Consider the following 24,013-nt stretch of genomic DNA (forward strand, 5'->3'; position numbering starts at 1 on the left):
ATGTTCATGCCATCAGGTTGGAGGCTGCCCAAACAGGTGTTGTTCCTCCAACCTGAGTGTGGCCTCATCACAACAGTAGAGGAGGCCATGGATTGAATTGTCGGAATGGGAAGTGGAATTAAAATGGGTGGCCACTGGGAGATCCTGCTTCTTCTGGCAGACAGGAGGCGTTTTGCACTACTCCTCTTTTTTTCTCTCCGGTCCTGCTGAAGGGTCTCAGTTTGAAATGTCGACTGTACTTTTTTCCGTAGATGCTGCCTGGCTTGCTAGTTCCTCCAACATTTTGTATGCGCTGCTTGGGTTTCCAACCTCTGCAGGTTTTCTCATGTTTGTAATTCCATCATCCAAATAATTGACATAAGACCATAAGACAAAGGAGCAAAAGTTGGCCATTCAGCCCATCGAGTCTGCTCCACCATTTCATCATGAGCTGATCAATTCTCCCATTTAGTCCCACTCCCCCACCTTCTCACCGTAACCTTTGATGCCCTGACTACTCAGATACCTATCAATCTCTGCCTTAAATACACCCAATGACTTGGTCTCCGCTGCCTCCCGTGACAACAAATTCCACAGATTCACCACCCTCTGGCTAAAAAAATTACTTTGCATCTCTGTTCTGAATGGGGGCCCTTCAATCTGTAAGTCATGCCCTCTCGTACTAGACTCCCCCAGCAAGGGAAACAACTTTACCACATCCAGTCTGTCCATGCCTTTTAACATTCGAAGTGTTTCTATGAGGTGCCCCCTCATTCTTCTAAACTCCAAGAAGTACAGTCCAAGAGCGGTCAAACATTCCTCACATTTTAACCCTCTCATTCTCGGAATCATTCTAGTGAATCTTCTCTGAACCCTTTCCTACATCAGCACATCCTTTCTTAAATAAGGAGCCCAAAACTGCATACAGTATTCCAAGTGAGGTCTTACCAGTGCCTTATAGAGCCTCAACATCAACGTGAAAACTTGAAAAGAAACAGTCCCAACCATGATCTCGGCAGTCACGGCAGCTGCCTCCTACCATTCAGCCAACGCTCTTTCCACACTAGTATCTTTATGGTAAAACCATGGGCGGCCCCATGTTCAGAACCTTGTCAAAAGCCTTATGAAAATCCAAGAAAATAACATGCACTGACTCACTTTTGTCTATCCTATCTTTTATTTCCTCAAAGAATTCCAGCTGATTTCTTTTGTCACAGTTTTCTTAAAGACTGGAGTGACAACTGCAAGTTTTTAGCCTTCCTGAACCATTCCAGAATCTAAAGATTCTTGAGAGATCACTGCTTATGTCCCCACAATCTCTGCAGCCACTTCTTTCAGAACCCTGGAGTGTAATCTATGTAGTGACTTCTCTAACTTCAGACCTTTCATCTCCCCAAATACCTCCATTATCTCACCTCTGAGCCCTCGTAGCTCCACAGTAAACTAATGCAGCCTAATCTATCTCTCTTTATAATCCAAGCTGTCAAAAGATAGTTTAATAGATAGCATTTTTCCTGAAAGCAGGCACATCATTGGGCATTCAAATTTATCATAACTTCTTCATTCAGAAGGTGATGAGAGTGTGGAATGAGCTGCCAGCACAAGTGGTGCACGGAAGCTTGATTTCAATGTTTAAAAGAAGTCTGGATGCATGGTAAGGGTATGGAGGGCGATGGTCCGGGTGCAGGTTCATGGGATTAGACAGTTTCTTTTTGAAATTCAAATTTTTGTCATTATTTATTCTTATTTTACAAAGCAGCACAGCATATCATAGAGCAGATACAGTACAGCATATTTATACAGTCATCCCATGACAGGAAAACATATAAAACTAAGAAACAGAAAAACACTTCTAATTTAAGTTTAAATACAACCAAAATTGATCCCACACATCTTTAACTTTTCCCTCACTGTTAATTCTTCCCAACATGTTCATATGTTGAAATCTTAACCATTTCCTCAGTCCATTCCCTCACAGTGGGACATCTGGGTTTTTACCAGATTTGCAATATAATTCTTGCAGCTCTGATGAGACCCATCTTTAAAATAGTAAATTTGTCATTGTTTACATTAGGTATCGTTGTCCTATCACCCAGGAGACAAAGCTGTGGGCACAAGGGCAGTGTAGGACCCCACCAATTCCTCAACAAATCAAGAACTTTACACCAAAATGGACGAACCATGGAATACTCCCAAATCATGTGAAAATATCTGCCCACCTCATTTTTACATTTCCAGCATAAATCATTATCAACAATCCCCATTTTGTAGAGTCTAGTTGGTGTCCATTAATATCTATGTACTATCTTATACTGAATAAATTTCCCTCTCGCTTTCCTAATATGTCTACCCGCATTTGATAAAATAGTTGACCACATTATCTTCAATATCACTTCCAAGATCCTTCTGCCATACTGCTTTGAGATTGTTACACAGTTCACCCACAGAGTGCTTGAACATTTTATAAAACACTGATGCTTTATGAACTTCCTGTGGTAGTGTAAAGTATTCAGTTAAAGGGTTTCTTTGTGGGCCACCATTCTTGAATATGCTACTATTCTTATTTGTAAACACTTCCAGAAATTCCCTTTATCTACGAAGTTATATTTCCTCTGCAAATCCACATACGACATAAAAATCCCATTCTCATAGAGATTACCTGCTGTATTTGCACCTTTAATCTTGTTTAAATGGATCGGCTCAGACAGTATGGGCCGCACTATTTTTTTTGTGCTCTTTGAGTAGAAAATTTTTGTTTAAGATTATCCCAGAAATACAGTAGGACAATGTATAAATAAATGTTAAAATCTACGTATTTTTAAAAAAATTCATAGGTGCAGATAAATGTAATCTCAATTTCAAAGTTCAAAATAATGTGGCATTATATATTTGAGTCATTGATCTAAACTATCTGCTTCTTTCACACCTCAGCTATTGGTGAGACAATGCAAATATATTTAACAATATATCTATCACAGATTTAGTTCAAATCTAATTGACATTTCAATGAGATTATGCACTAAAGAGCTTTCTTAAATTGGATAAGGAAGAAATAGTTTGGAAAAGTGGTGCATTTTTCTGGTGATTCCTCTAAACTAAATTAAATATTTGTAAGCAAAGGAGCTATGCATTGTATCATGTATGACTGTAGGTACTTGACTCTTCAGCATGAGATAGATGCTATTCAGTTTGCATTAATATAGCTGCTAAACAACCAAACTAGTGTCTGTGATGTGCACCCTTATATTGTGCTGTTGTACACTCATTTGTAATGAGCTTCCACCAATTTTCATATTTTTTAACATTTGTATAATTTTTAGGTTGGTGTACAGGTTACTTTGTTCTTTGTTAATTAACCTTGATGATTTATGAAATAAAAACTGAGTTCTTGAGAAGACAGAATTGGAAATTACTAAAAGTTGTAAAATACCAGTTTTTCTATTTGACACTTAAGTGTACCAACTGCCCTTCCAAATGACTCATTAACTGTCAATTTAGAAAGATCAAATTTCTCTCTCATATCACTCAGTGTGAGAGATGGCAATAGTCCCACTTTAGCTTTCTCCCCCTTAGTTCCCCTGGTATTGATATTTTGGGGGTTCTCGCAGTAAAAGATCTATTTTACTGTTACAGAGCATTCTGGAGTAATGTGAATATAGCAGATATTAATTCAAACAAAAACCAGTCTTCAGTTGTTATTGTAAATGCAAATAAGTTCAGGAAGCTTGAACTTCAGTTTTTTTAGTAAATTGATGTTAAAATCACAGGCTACTCCATGGACTAAAGAGACTGCATATGCAAGAGCCAAACATTAAGTCAGTGGGGTACATTGAAACAGGTTATTTGCACTGTTGTGACTTAACGGTGCACACACACCAGTATAACTTTTCAAAAGCACCACCTGTGGTCATATCCACCTGGGAGCAAACGCTGTCTTTTCAGGTAGCTCCCTTATCATGACTTTGTCTTCTGGCTATGGGAGGATTATCTTCTCTCCTTCTGGCTGTTTCTGATCAGCAATATGCTGCTGTTGTCCCTCAGCACTTCAAGCTGGTTATAGAGCTCCTTTACATATTGGGTCATTTTATCCCTATGAATTCCAGGTACACCCCATCAGGGAGCCAAATTGCTCACCCCAACAGTAATTCGTAGGGGCTCAGACCCAGTGTGCAGTTTGGGGTTGCTTGCAATCTCATGAGGATTCCTAGCAATACATCAACCCATCTCTCTTCCATCTCTGTTATAGCTTTAGCTTAGCTAAGGCATTTTTGATTGTTTGGTTCACCCTTTCTACCATTTCTGAGCTCTTGAGGGTGGTAGGGAACGTGGAATTGTTGTTGAATCCTGAACAGCTTGCACAATTCTTTCATTACTTTCCCTGTGAAATGTGCTTTCTGATCCAAGTCCACCTGGGCTGGGGTTCCCCAACTGGGAGGGATTTCCCTATTGACATCAATGGATCTGGTGTTAAGAGGGTGAACAGCTTTAAAGTCCCTCAGCATACACATCACCGTGGATCTCACATGGTCTGTACACACCAGCTGTGTGGTGGAAAAAAGCACAACAGCTCCTCTTTCACCTCAGACTGTTGAAGAAGTTTGGTATGGACCCCAAATCCTAAGAACTTCCTATAAGGGCACAATTGAGAGCATCTTGACTGGCTGCATCACTGCCTGGTATAGAAACTGTACTCCCCTCAATCGCAGGGCTCTGCAGAGTGTGGTATGCACAGCCCAATGCATCTGAAGATGTGAACTTGCCACTATTAAGGACATTTATAGAGACAGGTGCATAAAAAGGGCCCAAAGGAGTCACCCCAACCACAAACTGTTCCAGCTGCTACCATCCGGGAAATGGTACCACAGCATAAAAACAAGACCAACAGGCTCAGAGACAGCTTCTTCCACTAGGCCATCAGACCAATTAATTCATGCTGATATAATTGTATTTCTGTGTTATATTGACTGTCCTGTGTTGTACATACTGTTTATTATACATTACTATGATTGCACATAGCATATTTAGACGGAGATGTAAGGATTTTTACTCCTCATGTATGTGAAGGATGTAGTAATAAAGTCAACTCAGTTCAGTTCAATCCAAGCTGAAGTCCACACCGCTGTAATGGCTTTGCAAGCTCTCACTGGGAAAACCTCTACCCGCCAGGTGAAGTGAACCGTGATCACCAGACAGTAGCCTTTTGACAGGTCCGTTAGCATACTTTCCCAGGGCCCCCTTGGATGGTTTGCCAACTGCACCTTAATACCCTTACCTCAAAATCCCTGGCCAGCACCAGGCCTGCAAGCGTTTATGATCATGCAATACCTTCCCTGATGCCCCAGCCGATGATATTACTTCAGTAATATTTTGCTACTACATGGTTGACCAACCATGATTCCTTCTTCCCCATGGGTCCAGCTCCAATCTGCTCCCTTCTTTGTACCCACGCTCCTCCATTTTGCTTTCTCTTCTGCCTCCCCTAATTTTCCTAAACCGGCTCTAGTTGTTTCTTTTATAATTTCAGTTGCCTCTTGTTATTCCGCTGCCCTTTTTGCCCTGAATTCTGCCCACATTCCATTGCTGCTCCTTACTCTCCCCTTTCTAGTGAGCCTTTAATCATTGCTGCCTCCGCTGGCAGACTCACTGCTTCCAGCAGTAGTTGTATTAGGTGTCTGTGTTGAATACCTGCCCCTGTTGAGGCTACAAATCTTTGTTTTGCCCATGCCATCAGAAAATCATGCACCACCTGAAGGCGTACTGGCTATCATTTACTCGCCTGCCTTTACAGTAGCACAATGCTTCTATCAGGGCCACCAATTCTACCATTTGAGCTGAACAATCCCCTGGCTGTGCTCCTGAAGCTAATTCCTGGCCTGTTTCCTTCATCGTGGCTCACCCAGTCTGTGGCTTCCCATCTATGTAGCTCCGAGATCCATCTATAAAACTTCCCTCTGCTTCCCCTTCCAGAGGTGTTTCCTTCACACGAATACCTTCTTCCTGCTCTATTTCCATTTGGCACCTGTGTGCCTCTCCCCTGTCAGGATGGTGCATTGCAGTGTCTCTAATTATTGTCACTGACTTGCCTTTGGGGACTTGTCTTCAGCCTTCCTGTATTGACGAGTTCTACAATGGTATAGGGAGTGTTTAGTATGAGTTTTCCCATCATTACAACAGGTTCACTTACTTGCACTGCCCAGGCGACATAGTCTAAAGCTGCTTCACAGCAGGGAAATTCTGTTACAGCAGGTGCCTGCTTTGTTGGTAGTATGACACTGGTCCCCATGGTCCTGCACCAACACTACATTGTAATACCTTCCTTCATTGCTGCAGTAAAGATGAACGGGGCAAGGAACATCGGGTAACCCTAGGGCAGGTGCAGAGACTAGGGCTTTCTTGATATCTTTTCCTTATCTGTTACCCATTTTTCTTCTTCCCTTGATTAAGGCCTGTATTGGAGCCACTAGTGTTGAGAACCCTGGTATGGTCTTATTGAGGTTGGTGTAGTCAGTTGATAACCAATATGATCTATATGGTTTCTTCATTGACTATATAGGTGAGCTGGTGTTTGACGAGTTCTTTGTTGCTATCCCCGTGTTTTAGTTCCATCACTTAACACTGAACAGCTGTCAATGTATCATTTTTTATGGGATACTACTTAAGGAGTTTATACTGATCCCTGTCTATTTTAACTGAGTTTATCTTTATCTGACCACAGTCTTGCATGTGTTTTAGCTCATACCTCTGAAAACTGCTGACAAAGAAACCCCTATGCTGGCTAGGTTGTGTACCCTATTGGTTGTACGTGTTCACTGCGCCTGACTTGTCTATGTTATTTCTTCCCCTTCCAGAGTCTACAGCAGCCCCTGCCTCCCTCAGAATATCTATTCTGAGATTATACAGACCCAAAAATACACTGGAAGCTGCACTCCACTGATTTCAAGTATCTGTGAATCACTTCTTTCTGCCTTCACTGTTCTTCCCCCTGCACTCGTAATATAAATAGCTTCTCCAGTCATTGGAAAGGGTAGGTCAGTTATTAATACTGATGCCCCACTCTCCATTAACATATCACATTTCCGTTTCTTAACAATGCTGTTGTGTACATCGGTGGGTCACCGGTGCTGACAATGGGGGCCAGTTACTTGTCTGACCGAGACTGCTATGATCTGGTCAGCAGTCAGATTGGACAGAGAGGGCATTGTCACAGTGGGGATTCAGGTTTTGTTTTGGTGGGTGACTCTCCAGTTAGGACACTGTCTCTAACCATGGCCTGGGATGCCAAGCATCCAAACTATTGCATTTTATCTCCTTTGTCCTCCTATGCCTTGTGTATGCAACACATGCAACAAAACAAGATCCCTGCATCTTTACAGCAGCTACATTTGCTACAACTGCCATATGACCCACTCTTCCTTCACTTTTGATGTATTTCCCTGGTCCCTTCCCTCTTCGGATTGCCCAGCCCCGAGTATTGCTCATAGGCCTGGTATTTTCACTGGCAGATTCATCAGTCTTCTGAAATGCTGACATTATCATTCCACTGTTACTCTCTCCTCCTCCAAGTCATTGCCTCACTTCTTCCTTAAATTTCTGATTTTTGCTGGCATCCCCACTGTTCCATCCCCATGTTCCATCCTGCATCCCTGGATTCAGACAATCCCACCTATTCCTCAGGCACTGAGCTTTAACCAATATGTGTATGTCTTTGGGGTGCATCTGGTGGATTTCAATCATTTCTTCTAACTTACAGCAAAATTCTGCATTGGCACATGCAGTGTGAGGGCAGTTTGGATAGAAAGTTTTGCTTTTCTCCTGGGGTGAAGGACTTGTGAATGATGGTGATGAATGGGAGTGAGGGGCTGGCTGTACAGTGTAAAACTTCTCCTATTTGTGGGTACTTCCCCACTCGTCAACTTACTGAGCCAGCACCTCCTAACTTACCTCACTACCTTCCTCAGCAGTTATTCCCATGGCAGCTCCACAATGAGGACCCACCTGCTGGGCCTTATCCCATTTACCCCTCGGTCTGCCCAGATCCCTGACTAATTTGTTATTGTATTGTTCTAGTTGTTCCTTAAGTCTGTCCAACTCCCCTTGCACATTGTCTCACTGTTCCCCATATTCATCCCTTCCCTTCGTAGCCTTCTGTATATTTCGTGATTGCAGGCACTGTGTTTGCTCTTGCAAATATACATGACATAGAATAACGGCTACTTTACCTCCCTTCCTTTTTGATTGGCTTTTCTACTATTGCCAATGATCCTCTGGGCTCCAGATCTTAACCCACCCAACTTTGTCCGTTCCCTGCTCAACCTTCTCAAGTTTATGGAACATATACTCTGTGAGTTCTCTCTTCTTCTTAATTGAGCTCATGATGTCTTTTCTTTATGCCATTGTTTTATTAGCCTTTGTTTCTCAGGTTTTCCCACACAGTCAGACAAACACAAAAACAATTCCCCGAATGAGTGGTGTCCCGAACAGTGTCTCCTCCACTACCCAAGTGTTCTCAATAGCCACACACTTAATCCATTGCCTCCCGATTGAGTCTGTATGCTCCCATGGCATTCTGAGCAGTCAATAACCACCTTCAGTAATTGGTGGCCTTGTCCCGACAAACCTCCCAGCACTGTAGCTGGTCCCTTACACAAAACAAACACACACACACACACACACAACACACTCACACACCACACACACAGAGTCTCACACACAGAAACACATCCTCGCGCACACAAGAACTTTATATCCACCCGTTCAACTCTCCTGCATGTCCTTCGGTACTCTGTGAGCTGTTGACCAAAGCAGATCTAAATATGGCGCTATTCTTAAGAAAATATTTACCCCTTTAGACTGCCGGTGACTGGTCACACTGTGGGTCATGAACATATCCTGAATGAACCCTCAAATGTTTTGACTATGATAAATTCACCGGAGAGACCCTAAAGCTGGTGATATAGATGTCTTTATTCAGCATAACGAGCATCATTTTAGAGACTCGCTTGGTGAAAGCTTAGTGAAAGCCAAAGCTACATCACATGTTTAGTCTTTTAAGATAAAAGGTAGCAGTAGATGATTCAATACAATTTCAATAGTTACAATGACATTGTTCACTTAAGTACTTTGGGTTAACATGTGGTTTCCTTTGGAATATGTGGTGGAAATGCATTGCAATTGATAAGACACTCCTGACGGTCCAGACACTTTTGGAGAGACTAATTAGCTCAAATGTTTTAGAACCTTTTGATGACAGAGCCAGACACCCAAAATTGATGTTGTCAGGGCTGTCTCTGAGTACACAAATATACAAAAACTACTGATTGCTTATACCTGGGACCGTGTTTGATATGCTAAGTGGCAACATCCATCTGGTTTACCAGCTTGCACTCAACTCACAAGGCTGCAAGTATTGGTTTGATGTAAGCCAATTAACACAACCCTATTGTTTTAACATTTGGCTTTTGCATATGCAACCTCTTAGTCTGTGCTTTTAACTTCAATTCACTGCTTGCAATTTACAAAGGCTAATTGCAAGCTTCCTGAATTTATTTATATTTACAATAAGAACTGAAGGCTGGTTCTTGTTTGAATTAATGTCTACTACATTCAGGTAACTCCCTTACACTACTACAAAACATACACAGTTCTTCAAGTTGAAAAATTGGAAAGATGTACAATGTTTAGTGTGTTATTTGTTTCATTATCTTTCCAGTAACTGTTACACGATTAAGTGTAAACCATTTTAGACTTCTTAAGACTGGAGCAACAGCCTTACTTAAGTAATAACTTCCAATATTTTACAGCAATTTTTTTAATAACAAGAATTAGAGGATAAATATCTGGGCCATTCACTCAACAGGCTAAAAGTAGGGTTAATGTAGAAATTAGCAAACCCAACATTCACATTAATCTGGTGGTATCTCTTCTATAACGAAGCAAAATGTTAATATTTCCTTGGATTATTGTTGTGATTATTGTGTACAATTTAAAATATCCCATTTTGCTGGGATTTTTTTCAATAATCATGAATCATCTATAATCTTTATGACTCAAGAACCTTTTCTATAATCTTTCTTTTTATCAAAACCCAAGGCAAGCACTAAAGAAACTTAAAAATACTGGAATTTTAAAGTTGGAAATTGGGTTTGAGACACAAACCAGATAAATTTGATATAAAATCAGTATTGATTTCAAGATATATTTATTGAATAACATTGACTGTTTTTGAACAATTATAGAAGATTTCAATATTTTGCTCTTAGTTCTCCATTTTATATTCCATTACACATAATTTTAGAACAATGATCAGAGTTGATTATATGTACATTTCCATGCTTTGGAAAAGAAAGCCAAACTTCTGATTGCTATTGATCTGGTAATACTTTAGAGGAGAATTATTAAGTATGAATATTTTGCTTAGTATCCATGGCTTATTATGTAATAGTTAAGTATGATTATAATTTGGAGAATTTCTAAATCATATTCTTTCCTCCACTTTTTTATAAATGAAGCCAGAAAATTTGCTGCTAGCTAGCAAAATGAAGGGAGCAGCTGTGAAGCTGGCAGATTTTGGATTAGCAATTGAAGTCCAAGGAGACCAGCAGGCATGGTTTGGTGAGTACATTGAAGAATCAGTCGCCAATTGGTACCAGTTAACAATTCAGTCAGTGCATACTTTTGGTATGTTATCAAGCAGTGAATTTACACAGAGGACTTAACCCATCTTGTGGAGCCAAGCACAAAATACAGTATGTGAGCAGTACAGTGCGTGACATCTGTACCAACTATGCCTAATTTAATCACCGCATGTGGTCTCTATTCTTCCATTCCCCTCTCTCTTCATCTGCTTCTGCCGCTTCTTCTCACAACTTATTCCATGCACCTTCCTTAATTTGTGTTTCAAAAAATTCTTGGCTACAACTTCCTCGAAAGATTCTTTGTATTATCGTAATTCGATGTCCAAAATGTAGTTGACATTTCGACCCAGGTAAAAAGACTGAAAAGGGCTCTATCCATGCCCCTCATAATTTTATATACTTCTGTCAATACACCCCTTGCCTTATCCAACCTCTCCTTATAATCTGCTCTCAATGCTGTCTAACCTAGGCAACATCCTGGTGAACCTCTTCTGCAGCTTCTCCAAAGTCTGAAATCCTTTGCTGTAATCTGGCAACCAGAACTGCACACAGTGCTTCAAATGTGCCGTAACTAATGTTTTATACGAATGAAACATGGTTTAGCAACTTTTATACTCGGTGTCCTGACTGATGATTACAAGTCTGCTGTACGCATTCTTTACCTTGTATCTACTTATTGCCACTTTCAGAGAGCTTTGGATGTTCACCCCAAGATCCCCCTCTGTTTCAGTGCTCCTAAGGGTCCTACAATTTACCATACTCTTCCCTGCTACATTTAACCTCACAAAGTGTAGCACCTCACACTTAGCACAATCAGACTCCACCTGTCTTTTTCCATATTTCCAGCTGATCTATATCCTGCTGTATCCTTTGACAACCTACATGTCTGCCAATTTTTGTGTTTTGCTAACTTGCTACTAACTTGCTAACCAACATTTTTGTTCAAATAATTAAAATATATCACAAACAACAGGTGTCTCAGAACTGATCTTCATTGACCACCTCTGGTCATGGATCTCCAATCAGGATAACGGCCTCCATCACTACCCTCTGACTTCCACAGCCAAGCGGAATTTGAATCAGATCTACCAAGTTTCCATGGAACCCATGTACCATAATCTTGATATGCCTACTATGAGGGACCTTGCTGAATTAGTTACTGAAGTCCACGTGGACAGCATCTGCTGCCCTACCCTCATTACTTATCATTATTACCTGCACAAAAAGCTCATTCAGACTTGCAAGACGTGATGTCCCCAGTACAAAGCCATGCTGACTATCCCTAATAAATGTACTTTTTACAAGTTGTGAGTAAATCCTTTCCCAAGAATTTTCTCCAGTAATTTCTTCGCTACTGATTTTTTTTTTGTCCTTACTGCCCTTCTTACACAAAGAGATAGGATTTGTTATTTCCCCAGTCCTCTGTAATCTCACCCGTGCCTAAAGAAGATCCAAAGATCTGTCAAGGCCCCAGCAATCACCCCTCTTCCTTCTCTAGATAATGAAGCTCAGAATCCCATGTTAATAATTTCTCCATATGACAGGCTCCCGGAGAGGTACAGTAGAGAAAGAGACAATTAGGATCATCATATCTATGTTGATTAGTGCACGCCCAAAATTCATTAATCCCGTCTTCCAGTACCTGGCCCATAACTTTCTCCACCTAAACATTCAAGTGCTCATCTTGACACTTCTTAAATGCTGTCAGTATCTCACCTTCAACTACATTTACAACCAGTCCTTTATATACACACACCAATTTTTGGGTGATAAAAGATCCCTTCATATCTCCTCTGAATCTTCCCCCAATGTCCTAAATCCTGTTTATTTACCTCTGATATGGAAGAAAAATTCCCTGCATTTGTATCCTATCTACATCCCTCAATTTTATCTGTCTCAATCTCTAGGGGAGTGTTGTAGAACAGAGAATCCTGGGGCACAAGTATATATTTTCTTGAAAGTGGCAATGCAGGTAGACAAGATGGTGAAGAATGCAAATGGTAAATGGTGGAAAGCGGCCAGTGAGTGAGTAGGCCAGTGATGGAGTGGAGATTTGAGGCTTCGACGAGAAGAGGTGGAGGACGAGTTTGTTCCCAGTTAGTCTTTACAATGCCTCCTGAGATGGTGATGTGCTTCTCCTGTGAGATGTGGCAGTCTTGGGGGAACTCCCCTCTCCCGCAGAGTCACCAGAAGTGCATGTGGCTGGGCGATCTGGAAGACCATGTGAGGAATCTGGAGCAGCAGCTGGATGAACTTCGACTCATAAGGGAAAATGTGGCAGTCATAGGTGAGAGCTACAGGGAGGTAGTCACACTTAGGCTGCCAGAAGCAGGTCGTTAGGTGACAGTCAGTGGGGGAAAGTGAAGGAGAGTAGACAGGTAGTGCAGAGCACCCCTGTAGCCATTCCCCTGAATAATAAGTTTACCATTCTAGATACTGTTGGCGGGTCGACCGACCAGGTGTGAGCCACGGTGGCAGGGCCTCTGGCACTGAGTCTGACCCTGTGGTGCAGAAGGGTGGGATGGAGAAGAGGAGAGCTGTTGTCATTGGAGACTCTATAGTCAGGGGGGAAGACAGGAGATTTTGTGGATGTGAGAAGGACACCCGCGTGGTTTGTTGCCTCCTGGGTGCCAGGGTCCAGGATGTCTCTGACTGGGTGCATGACATCCTGAAACGAGAGGGAAAGCAACTAGAAGTCGTGATACATGTTGGTACCAACGACATAGGCAGGAAGATGGATGAGGTCCTGAAGTGTGAGTTTCGGGAACTAGGCAGAAGGCTGAAGAACAGGACCTCAAGGGTGGCGTTCTCAGGATTGCTGCCAGTGCTACGTGATAGTGATGGTAAGAATTGGAGGAGATGGCAGTCGAATGTGTGGCTGAGGAGTTGGTGCAGGGGGCAGGGTTTTAGATTTTTGGATCATTGGGATCTCTTCTGGGGAAGGTGGGACCTGTACAGATTGGATGGGTTGCACCTGACCTCGACGGGGAGCAATATCCTTGCAGGTAGGTTTGCTAGCATGGTTTGGGAGGGTTTAAACTAATTTGCAAGGGGAATGGGACCTAGAGTGATAGAGCAGTGAAAGAAGTGCATGGAGTAAAGCCAAATCTAACATATAGAGAGGCTTTGAGGAAAGAGGAGCAGAATAAGGGTATAAAGGTAGTAAGGTAGAAGGGCTAAAGTGTGTGTACTTCAATGCAAGAAGCATCAGGAACAAAGGTGATGAACAGAGAGCTTGGATACATACATGGAATTATGATGTAGTGGCCATTAGGAGACTTGGCTGGCACCAGGGCAGGAATGGATTCTCAATATTCCTGGATTTCAGTGCTTTAAAAGGGATAGAGAGGAGGGGGAAAAGGGGAGGAGGGGTGGCTTTACTGGTCAGGGATACTATTACAGCTACAGAAAGGGTGGGTAATGTAGCAGGATCCTCTTTTGAGTCAGTGTGGGTGGAAGTCAGGAACAGGAAGGGAGCAGTTACTCTACTGGGGGTATTCTATAGGCCCCCTGGTAGCAGCAGAGATACTGAGGAGCAGATTGGGAGGCAAATTTTGAAAAGGTGCAAAAATAACAGGTTTGTTATCATGGGTGACTTTAACTTCCCTAATATTGATTGGCACTTGATTAGTTCCAAGGGTTTAGATGGGGCAGAGTTTGTTAAGTGTGTCCAGGATGGATTCCTGTCACAGTATGTTGACAGGCCGACTAGGGGGAATGCCATACTAGATCTAGTATTAGGTAACGAACCGGGTCAGGTCACAGATCTCTCAGTGGGTGAGCATCTAGGGGACAGTGATCACTGCTCCCTGGCCTTTAGCATTACCATGGAAAAGGATAGAATCAGAGAGGACAGGAAAATTTTTAATTGGGGAAGGGCAAATTATGAGGCTATAAGGCTAGACCTTGCGGGTGTGAATTGGGATGGTGTTTTTGCAGGGAAATGTACTATGGAAATGTAGTCGATGTTTAAGGATCTCTTGCAGAATGTTAGGGATAAATTTGTCCCAGTGAGGAAGATAAAGAATGGTAGGGTGAAGGAACCATGGGTGACAAGTGAGGTGGAAAATCTAGTCAGGTGGAAGAAGGCAGCATACATGAGGTTTAGGAAGCAAGGATCAGATGGGTCTATTGAGGAATATAGGGTAGCAAGCAAGGAGCTTAAGAAGGGGCTGAGAAGAGCAAGAAGGAGGCATGAGAAGGCCTTGATGAGTAGGGTAAAGAAAACCCCAAGGCATTCTTCAATTATGTGAAGATCAAAAGGATGACAGGAGTGAAGGTAGGACCGATTAGACATAAAAGTGGGAAGATGTGCCTGGAGGCTGTGGAAGTGAGCAAGGTCCTCAATGAATACTTCTCTTCGGTATTCACCAATGAGAGGGAACTTGATGATGGTGAGGACAATATCAGTGAGGTTGATGTTCTGGAGCATGTTGTAATTAAGGGAGAGGAGGTGTTGGAGTTGTTAAAATACATTAGGACGGATAAGTCCCCGGGACCTGACGGAATATTCCCCAGGCTGCTCTACGAGGCGAGGGAAGAGATTGCTGAGCCTCTGGCTAGGATCTTCATCTCCTCGTTGCCCTCAGGAATGGTACCAGAGGATTCGAGGGAAGTGAATGTTGTCCCCTTATTCAAAAAAAGTAGTGGGGATAGTCCGGGTAATTATAGACGAGTGAGCCTTACGTCTGTGGTGGGAAAGCTGTTGGAAAAGATTCTTAGAGATGGAATCTATGGGCATTTAGAGAATCATGGTCTGATAAGGGACAGTCAGTATGGCTTTGAGAAGGGCAGATCGTGTCTAACAAGCCTGATAGAGTTCTTTGAGGAGGTGACCAGGCATATAGATGAGGGTAGTGTAGTGGATGTGATCTACATGGATTTTAGTAAGGCATTTGACAAGGTTACACATGGCAGGATTGTTCAGAAAGTCAGGAGGCATGGGATCCAAGGCAGTTTGGCCAGGTGGATTCAGAATTGGCTTGCCTGCAGAAAGCAGAGGGTCGTGGTGGAGGGAGTACATTCAGATTGGAGGGTTGTGACTAGTGGTGTCCCACAAGGATCTGTTCTCGGAACCTCTACTTTTTGTGATTTTTATTAACAACCGGATGTGGAGGTAGAAGGGTGGGTTGGCAAGTTTGCAGACAACACAGAGGTTGGTGGTGTTGTAGATAGTATAGAGGATTGTCGAAGATTGCAGAGGGACATTGATAGGATGCAGAAGTGGGCTGAGAAGTGGCAGATGGAGTTCAACCCGGAGAAGTGTGAGGTGGTACACTTTGGAAAGACAAACTCCAAGGCAGAGTACAAAGCAAATGGCAGGATACTTGGAAATGTGGAGGAGCAGAGGGATCTGGGGTACATGTCCACAGACCCCTGAAAGTTGCCTCACAGGTAGATAGGGTAGTTAAGAAAGCTTATAGGGTGTTAGCTTTCATGAGTCGAGGGATAGATTTTAAGAATCGCGAGGTAATGATGCAGCTCTATAAAACTCTGGTTAGGCCACACTTGGAGTGCTGAGTCCAGTTCTGGTCGCCTCATTATAGGAAGGATGTGGAAGCATTGGAAAGGGTACAGAGGAGATCTACCAGGATGCTGCCTGGTTTAGAGAGTATGGATTATGATCAGAGATTAAGGGAGCTAGGGCTTTACTCTTTGGAGAGGAGGAGGATGAGAGGAGACATGATAGAGGTGTACAAGATATTAAGAAGAATAGACAGAGTGGACAGCCAACATCTCTTCTCCAGGGCACCACTGCTCAGTACAAGAGGACCTGGCTTTAAGGGGAGGGAAGTTCAAGGGGGATATTAGAGGAAGGTTATTCACTCAGAGAGTGGTTGGTGCATGGAATGCACTGCCTGAGTCAATGATGGAGGCAGATACACTAGTGAAGTTTAAGAGACTACTAGACAGGTATATGGAGGAATTTAAGGTGAGGTGTTATATGTGAGGCAGGGTTTGACGGTCGGCACAACATTGTGGGCCGAAGGGCCTGTAATGTGCTGTACTATTCTATGTTCTATGTTCTAAATGTTCCTTCACCACACAGGATTGAGTCCATAAATTTGATTGTCATGTTTCATCTGTTTGAGAAACAGGTTCACAATGCTCAATCTGAAGCCCAGCCCAAGTTTTATAAAAATAAATGGAGTATGACCTTACTGCTTTTGCACTCAATCCCTTGACTAATGAAGGCCAATATACAATATGCTTTCAAATTCCACAGCTAAAATATTGTCCAAAGTTCTGGTCACCACTCTGTAAGAAGGATATGATGAAGCTAGAGAGTGTGTAGAAAAGATTCACAAAGATATTGTTGGGACAGGAGGGTCTAGGTTACAAGGAGAGACTGAATAAATTGGGACTATATTCTCTGGAGTGAAAGAGATTGAGGGGTAATTTAATAGAAGTTTAGAAAATGATGGATTCAGTGGTTGCTTGGAGTCTTTTTTGTCGGGTTGAGGAGTCTAAAATTAGGGAATATGGATTGAGCTGCCTGAGGAAGTAGTAGTGGTACAATTATGTTTAAACGAAATGTGGATAGGAATGATTTATAGGGATATGGGCAGGAAAATGGAACTAGCTGAGGAAAACAATCTAGCAGACTGAGTTTCGATTTGCATGACTCTATAACTGTCAGGACAATAAAGAATTGCAAACCCTCTGTGTTGCAGTATAGAATATTCAGACAGGTGATATAACTTATACAAAAAATTTAATCAGAAGCATATTAAGCTTGAAAAATAGTGTAAAGTAGGTTCGAATGATTGCCCACCCTAAGAAGCAATCTTCTAATTTTCTATTGCATTAAAGAAGGAAATAAAATCTGAGAAGAAATCTGGGAGGTTGAACCAAACTTTCACCTTTCTTGTGATTGTCCAAAGCCCACCTGCCCTCAGGGTTTTTTATTGGAGTATCATGTTGTGACTTTTGTGTCGAAAAATATTGTGCTAGAACAGCACTGCTGCTGCAAGCAAATAATATTAATCGAGAAGAATATCTATGATTTGCAGAGATAAATATAAAAATGTTGTGTAATCTCAATCAGTAAAATCATTCTTATTTCTGGAAACCAATTAAATGTTATCATTCACAACTTTGGATTAATAATTTGAAATAAATTATTTTTTATGTCTGCCCCCACATTAACTAGAGATGATGTAAAAACTTACAATGGTGTATCGAACTATTTACTAATGTCTTATATACCAAATTCTATTCTCATTATAATCTACAGGTTTTGCTGGTACGCCAGGATATCTTTCTCCTGAAGTATTAAGAAAAGATCCCTATGGAAAGCCAGTTGACATGTGGGCTTGTGGTAAGTAGCATACATCGTGTCAATAATTTTACGTCAACTTCAAAGGACAAATTTGCCAATTTTCTTTTACACTTATCAAATGCAAAGATAATATATAAATTAGAATTACCATCAGAACTTGAAGCAGAAATAGCTCTTGCACACTTTGGTTTAAGATCTTGCTAGAATCTGTCTTGGAGTAGTATCTTAATATCCAAATTACTCAGTGCTGAATGTACTCAAAATGGTATTTGATGGCATGGGGGTATAATAACATTGGTTACAGAATGCCAAAAATTCACTTTCCACTGGGTAACGAAATTCTTTCTCTTATCAGTCCTCAATAGACAGCCCTTCTTTTGAGATTTATTTATTGAAATCAAGTGCAGAATAGGCTCTTCCAGCCCTTGGAACCACGCCGCCCAACAATCCCCCAATGTATCCCAGCCTAAACACGGGACAATTTATACTGACTAAGTGGATGGAAACTGGAGCACCCAGAGGAAACCCACACGGTCACAGGGAGACTGTACAAACTCCTTATAGGCAGCGGCAGGAATTATGACCCCTAATTCTAGACCACCAGGTCAAAAGGGACATAACCTCTGTGTCTGCTGTTACGAACCCCGTAACTGGGTCACTTACCAGCAAAGATGGAGAGGTCCATTGAAGTCTGATGATACTATTTTTAACAGTATTTATTAGTAAAAATACACAAAAATAATATCAATGCAAATATACAGATAATATACATCGTCAATACTAAATCTAAAAGTGCGGGTATAATAATAATCAATAAGAAATAAGCTCTATCGTTGTCTAGGGGATAATGTATTGTCCGATGGAAATATAAAGTTCACTCAGTTCATGCAGGCTGCAGCCTTTGGGGACCACTGGGTTGCAATGGTTGGAGAGGGAGTGAGAGAGAGTTGGAGAAAAACTTGCCGGCTTTCCTTTTATGATTTCGATCCGTCGGAGTCTTGTTGGTGTGGCCGTTCATTTGTGGCCTCTCCTTTAGTTAAGCCGTTCTTCCGTGGTGAGCCCACCAACCCAGGCAAGGGAGGATGCACACGAGCCCCACCGGCTTTTACTATAAAACGCTGTCACTGGATTTCCAGCGTTTCTCCTGGTGCGCCTGAAGGGGTTGTTCCCCAGATCCTCTTTTATCCTTACTCACGGGGTCTCAGATGTCAATCAGGTTGGGATGATGCAATCCCTCAACCAGCCCACTCTGGTTGTCCCCTGAGGGGTTTCAATGAATAGTACAGTACTCAACACACAATTCCGTCTCCAAGAGACAATAGCCATTATCAATGGTTCCGTTTCACTGAGGCCAGGACACATTCCAAACCCTGTGTATTCTGCGTGTGTCTCTGTCATTTCCTGGGTCCCAGACCCGAATTAATAGCGATCTTGCGATTCTCAAAAAGGAGGGGGCGACTTTGTACTCTTTGGCCCCTCAGAGTTGCTGCACATTCATAACACTACTCTCTCAAGTCTTACAAGAATTTGGGAGACTCAAGAAAAACTGCAGGTTCAGGAAATCTGAAGCAACACACAAAATACAGGAAGAACTCAGTGGGTAAGGCAGAATCTGTGGAGGGAAATACACAGTAAACATTTCGGGTTGAGTTCCTACTTCAGGACTGTAGAGAAAGAGCGGAGATAGGCAGTATAAAAGGGTGGGGGATGAATGTAGCAAGATCTGGCATGTGCTAGGTGAGTCCAGATAAGAGGTGGAAGATGAAAGTGTGGTGCATTGGAAAAGGGAAACATGTAAGAGGTCGTAACTGAAAGTGTCAAACCTTGTAGGCGAAGTCAGTGGACCATGGAATGTTCCCCTTCGCCACGCTTTTGTTCTGGTCATCACCCATACCTTCTTCTCTCTGGTTCCACTCGACCTCCTTCCCTTTATTCCTTAGTAATTACCTCTTTCTTACTGCAGGAATTCTCAGATAAAATATGAATATGACAGTAGTATGCAATTCAAATAGGAGAAATGTAGTCATGGGAATATGGAAAATATAAAATGGCATGAGTATGAATGTGTTCTTGATAATTAGTGTTGACGTGGAGGGCCAAAGTTCCAGTTTTCCTTGCTGAATGAATGGAGACCCTATGATGTAAGAGGCTACTTCCTTACATGAATCTGTGAAAGGCTCTTGCAGTGTTGAAGATAGAAAATGCATGTCAAATCACAATGTTATAATATTCATGGGAGATTTCAATATACAGGTAGATTGGGAAGATCAGGTTGGTGATGATTTTGGATCCTAAGAGAGGAAAATTGTAGACTGCCAATGAGATTGCTTTTTAGAGCAGCTTGTGGGGAAGTCCATGGGATCAGTGATTCTGCATTTGGTGTTGTGTAATGAACCAGATTTGATTAGGGAGCTTAAAGAAAAGGAACCCTTAAGAGACAGTGATCATAATATAATTTGAGAGGAAGAAGCTAATGTCAGATGAATCAGTATTAAACTGGAGTAAAGGGAATTACCGAGGGATAAGAGAAGAGTTGGCCAGAATTGATTGCAAAAAAAAAACATTAGCAGCAATGATGGCAGAGCAGCAAAGCTGGAATTTCTGGGAGCAATTTTGAAGGAACAAGATAAATACATCCCAAAGAAGTATTCTAGTATTCTAAAGGCAGGAAGACACAATGTTGGTCGACAAGAGAAGTCAAAGCCTACAGAAAAGCAAAAGAGAGAGCATATAATAGAGCAAAAATTATTGGGAAGTTAGAGAACTGGGATACTTTTAAAAACTAACAGAAGGTGAATAAAAATGTGATAAGGAGAGAAAAAATGAAATATGAAGGTAAGCCAGCCAATAACATCAAAGCGGATACCAAAAGCTTTTTCAGATATATAAAGAGTAAAAGAGAGGCAAGAGTGGATATCTGATCACTGGAGAATGAAGTAAGAGAGGTAGTATTGGAGGACAAGGAGAAACTGATTCACTATTTTGCCACAGTCTTCACTATGGAAGATACCAGTGGGAAGTTCGAGAATGGCGGAGGGCAGCAGTGAGTTGGGTTGCTATTACTAGATAGAAGGTGTTTGAGAAGTTGAAAGTTCATAAGATGGATAAGTCACCTGGACCAGATGGACTACATCCCAGGGATCTGAAAGAGGTAACTGAAGAGATTATGGAGACATTAGTAATGATCTTTAAAGAATCACTAGCTTCTGGCATGGTTCTAGAGGACTTGAAAATTACAAATATCACTCCACTCTAAAAGAAGGGAGGAAGGCAAAAGAAAGGAAATTATAGATCAGTTATCTTGACCTCAGAACTTGGGAAGATGATTGGTAAGGACGTGATTTCAGAGTACCTGGAGGCACACAATAAAATAGGCCTAATTCAGCATGGTTTTCTTGAGGGAAAATCTTGCCTGACAAATCAGTTGGAATTCTTTGAGAACAAGCAAGTCAAGTCAAGTCACTTTTTATTGTCATTTTGACCATAACTGCTGGTACAGTACATAGTAAAAATGAGATAACTTTTTTTCAGGACCATGGTGTTACATGACACAGTACAAAAACTAGACTGAACTACGTAAAGAACAACACAGAAAAAAAAAGCTACACTAGACTACAGACCTACCCAGTATTGCATAAAGTGCACAAAACAGTGCAGTAAATGATAAACAAGACAATAGGGCAGGAAGGTGTCAGCCCAGGCTCTGGGTATTGAGGAGTCTGATAGTTTGGGGGAAGAAACTGTTGCATAGTCTGGTCGTGAGAGCCCGAATGCTTCGGTGCCTTTTCCCGGACGGCAGGAGGGAAAAGAGTTTGTATGAGGGGTGCGTGGGGTCCTTCATGTCCGTAATGGGGGGGGGAAGAGAGACCCCGATGATCTTCTCAGCCAACTTCACTATCCGCTGCAGGGTCTTGCAATCCGAGATGGTGCAATTTCTGAACCAGGCAGTGATGCAGCTGCTCAGGATGCTCTCAGTACAACCCCTGTAGAATGTGATGATGGGGGGTGGGAGATAGACTTTTCTCAGCCTTCTCAGAAAGTAGAGACACTGCTGGGCTTTCTTTGCTATGGAACTGGTGTTGAGGGACCAGGTGAGATTCTCCACCAGGTGAACACCAAGAAATTTGGTGCTCTTAACGATCTCTGCCAAGGAGCCGTCGATGTTCAGCGGGGAGTGGTCACTCCATGCCCTCCTGAAGTCAACAACCATCTCTTTTGTTCACATTCAGAGACAGGTTGTTGGCATGGGTAGACCATGGAGAATCAGTTTTGTGTACTTGAAATTTGAGAAGGCCTTGGACAAGGTGCTGCACGTGAGGCTGCTCAGCAAGATAAGAGACCTTGGTATTACAGGAAAGATATTGGCATGGATAGTGCACTGGCTGATTGGCAGAAAGCAAAGAATGAAGGGAGTCATTTTGGATTATCTGCCGGTGACTCGTGCAGGGGTCTGTGGAAGGATTTCTTACAAGGATTCCTTCTTTTTACATTGTATGTCAGTGATTTCAGTGATGGAATTAATGTCTTTGTGGCCAAGTTTGTGGAGGTTACGAAGACAGGTGGATGAGCAGGTAGTTTTGAGGGAGTTCAGAAGCTACAGAATAGGAGAATGGGCAAAGAAGTGATAGATGGAATACAGTGTTGGGAAATGTATGGTCATGCACTTTGGTAGAAGGAATAAAAGACTTTTTTCAAAATGGAGAGGAAATTCAGAAATCTGAATTCCGACTGAACAGGAGTCCTTGTGCAGGATGCCCTAAAGGTTAAATTTTAGGTTGAGTTGGGGGTGAGCATGGCAAATGCAGTGTTAGCATTTGTTTTGAGAGGACAAGAATATAAAAACAAGGATTAAATGCTGACATGAGGAAATCTGCAGATGCTGGAAATTCAAACAACAAACACAAAATGCTGGTGGAACACAGCAGGCCAGGCAGCATTTATAGGGAGAAGCACTGTCGATGTTTCGGGCCGAGACCCTTCATCAGGACTAACTGAAAGGAGAGATACTAAGAGATTTGAAAGTAGTGGGGGAGGGGTAAATGCAAAATGATAGGAGAAGACCGGAGAGGGTGGGATGAAGCTAAGAGCTGGAAGGGTGATTGGCGAAAGTGATGCAGAGCTGGAGAAGGGAAAGAATCATGGGACGGGAGGCCTCAGGAGAAAGAAAGGGCGATTGGGGGGAGCACCAGAGGGAGATGGAGAACAGGCAGGGTGATGGGCAGAGAGCGAGAGAAAAAAAAAACAAATAACTAAATATTTCAGGGATGGGATAAGAAGGGGAGGAGGGGCATTAACGGAAGTTCGAGAAATCAATGTTCATGCCATCAGGTTGGAGGCTATAAGGTGTTGTTCCTCCAACCTGAGAGTGGCTTCATCTTGACAGTAGAGGAGGCCATGGGTAGACAGATCAGAATGGGAATGGGATGTGGAATTAAAATGTGTGGCCACTGTGAGATCCTGCTTTCTCTGGCGGACAGAGCGTAGGTGTTCAGCAAAACGGTCTCCCAGTCTACGTCGGGTCTTACCAATATATAAAAGGCCACACTGGGAGCACCGGATGCAGTAGACCACACCAGCCGACTCACAGGTGAAGTGTCGCCTCACCTGGAAGGACTGTCTGGGGCCCTGAATGGTGGTGAGGGAGGAAGTGTAAGGGCAGGTGTAGCACTTGTTCCGCTTACAAGGATAAGTGCCAGGAGGGAGATCAGTGGGAAGGGATGGGGGGGACAAGTAAGTCGCGTAGGGAGCGATCCCGGTGGAAAGCAGAAAGGGGGGAGGGAAAGATGTGCTTGGTAGTGGGATCCCGTTGGAGGTGGCAGAAGTTACGGAGAATTATACGTTGGACCTGGAGGCTGGTGGGGTGGTAAGTGAGGTCAAGGGGAACCCTATTCCGAGTGGAGTGGTGGGCGGATGGGGTGAGGGCAGATGTGCGGGAAATAGGAGAGATGCGTTTGAGAGCAGAGTTGATGGTGGATGAAGGGAAGCCCCTTTGTTTAAAAAAGGAAGACATCTCCTTCGTCCTGGAATGAAAAGCCTCATCCTGAGAGCAGATGCGGCGGAGACGGAGGAATTGTGAGAAGGGGATGGCATTTTTGCAAGAGACAGGGTGGGAAGAGGA

At 42.6% G+C, this 24,013-nt stretch overlaps 1 protein-coding gene across 7 annotated transcripts in view; it reads left to right on the top strand.

Annotated features, from left to right (window-relative positions):
• LOC132404565 (calcium/calmodulin-dependent protein kinase type II subunit delta) overlaps window positions 1-24,013 on the top strand; it is a 460,565-nt gene that overhangs the window by 300,238 nt on the left and 136,314 nt on the right. For all 7 annotated transcript variants that reach the window (XM_059988784.1, XM_059988786.1, XM_059988789.1 and 4 more), the window contains exons 7-8: window positions 10,488-10,590; window positions 17,851-17,934. In XM_059988784.1, coding sequence (XP_059844767.1) covers window positions 10,488-10,590; window positions 17,851-17,934 — 187 coding nt within the window. The remainder of the gene's footprint in view (window positions 1-10,487; window positions 10,591-17,850; window positions 17,935-24,013) is intronic.

This window comes from Hypanus sabinus, chromosome 14, assembly GCF_030144855.1.
Source record: "Hypanus sabinus isolate sHypSab1 chromosome 14, sHypSab1.hap1, whole genome shotgun sequence".
NCBI classification, from domain to species: domain Eukaryota; kingdom Metazoa; phylum Chordata; class Chondrichthyes; order Myliobatiformes; family Dasyatidae; genus Hypanus; species Hypanus sabinus.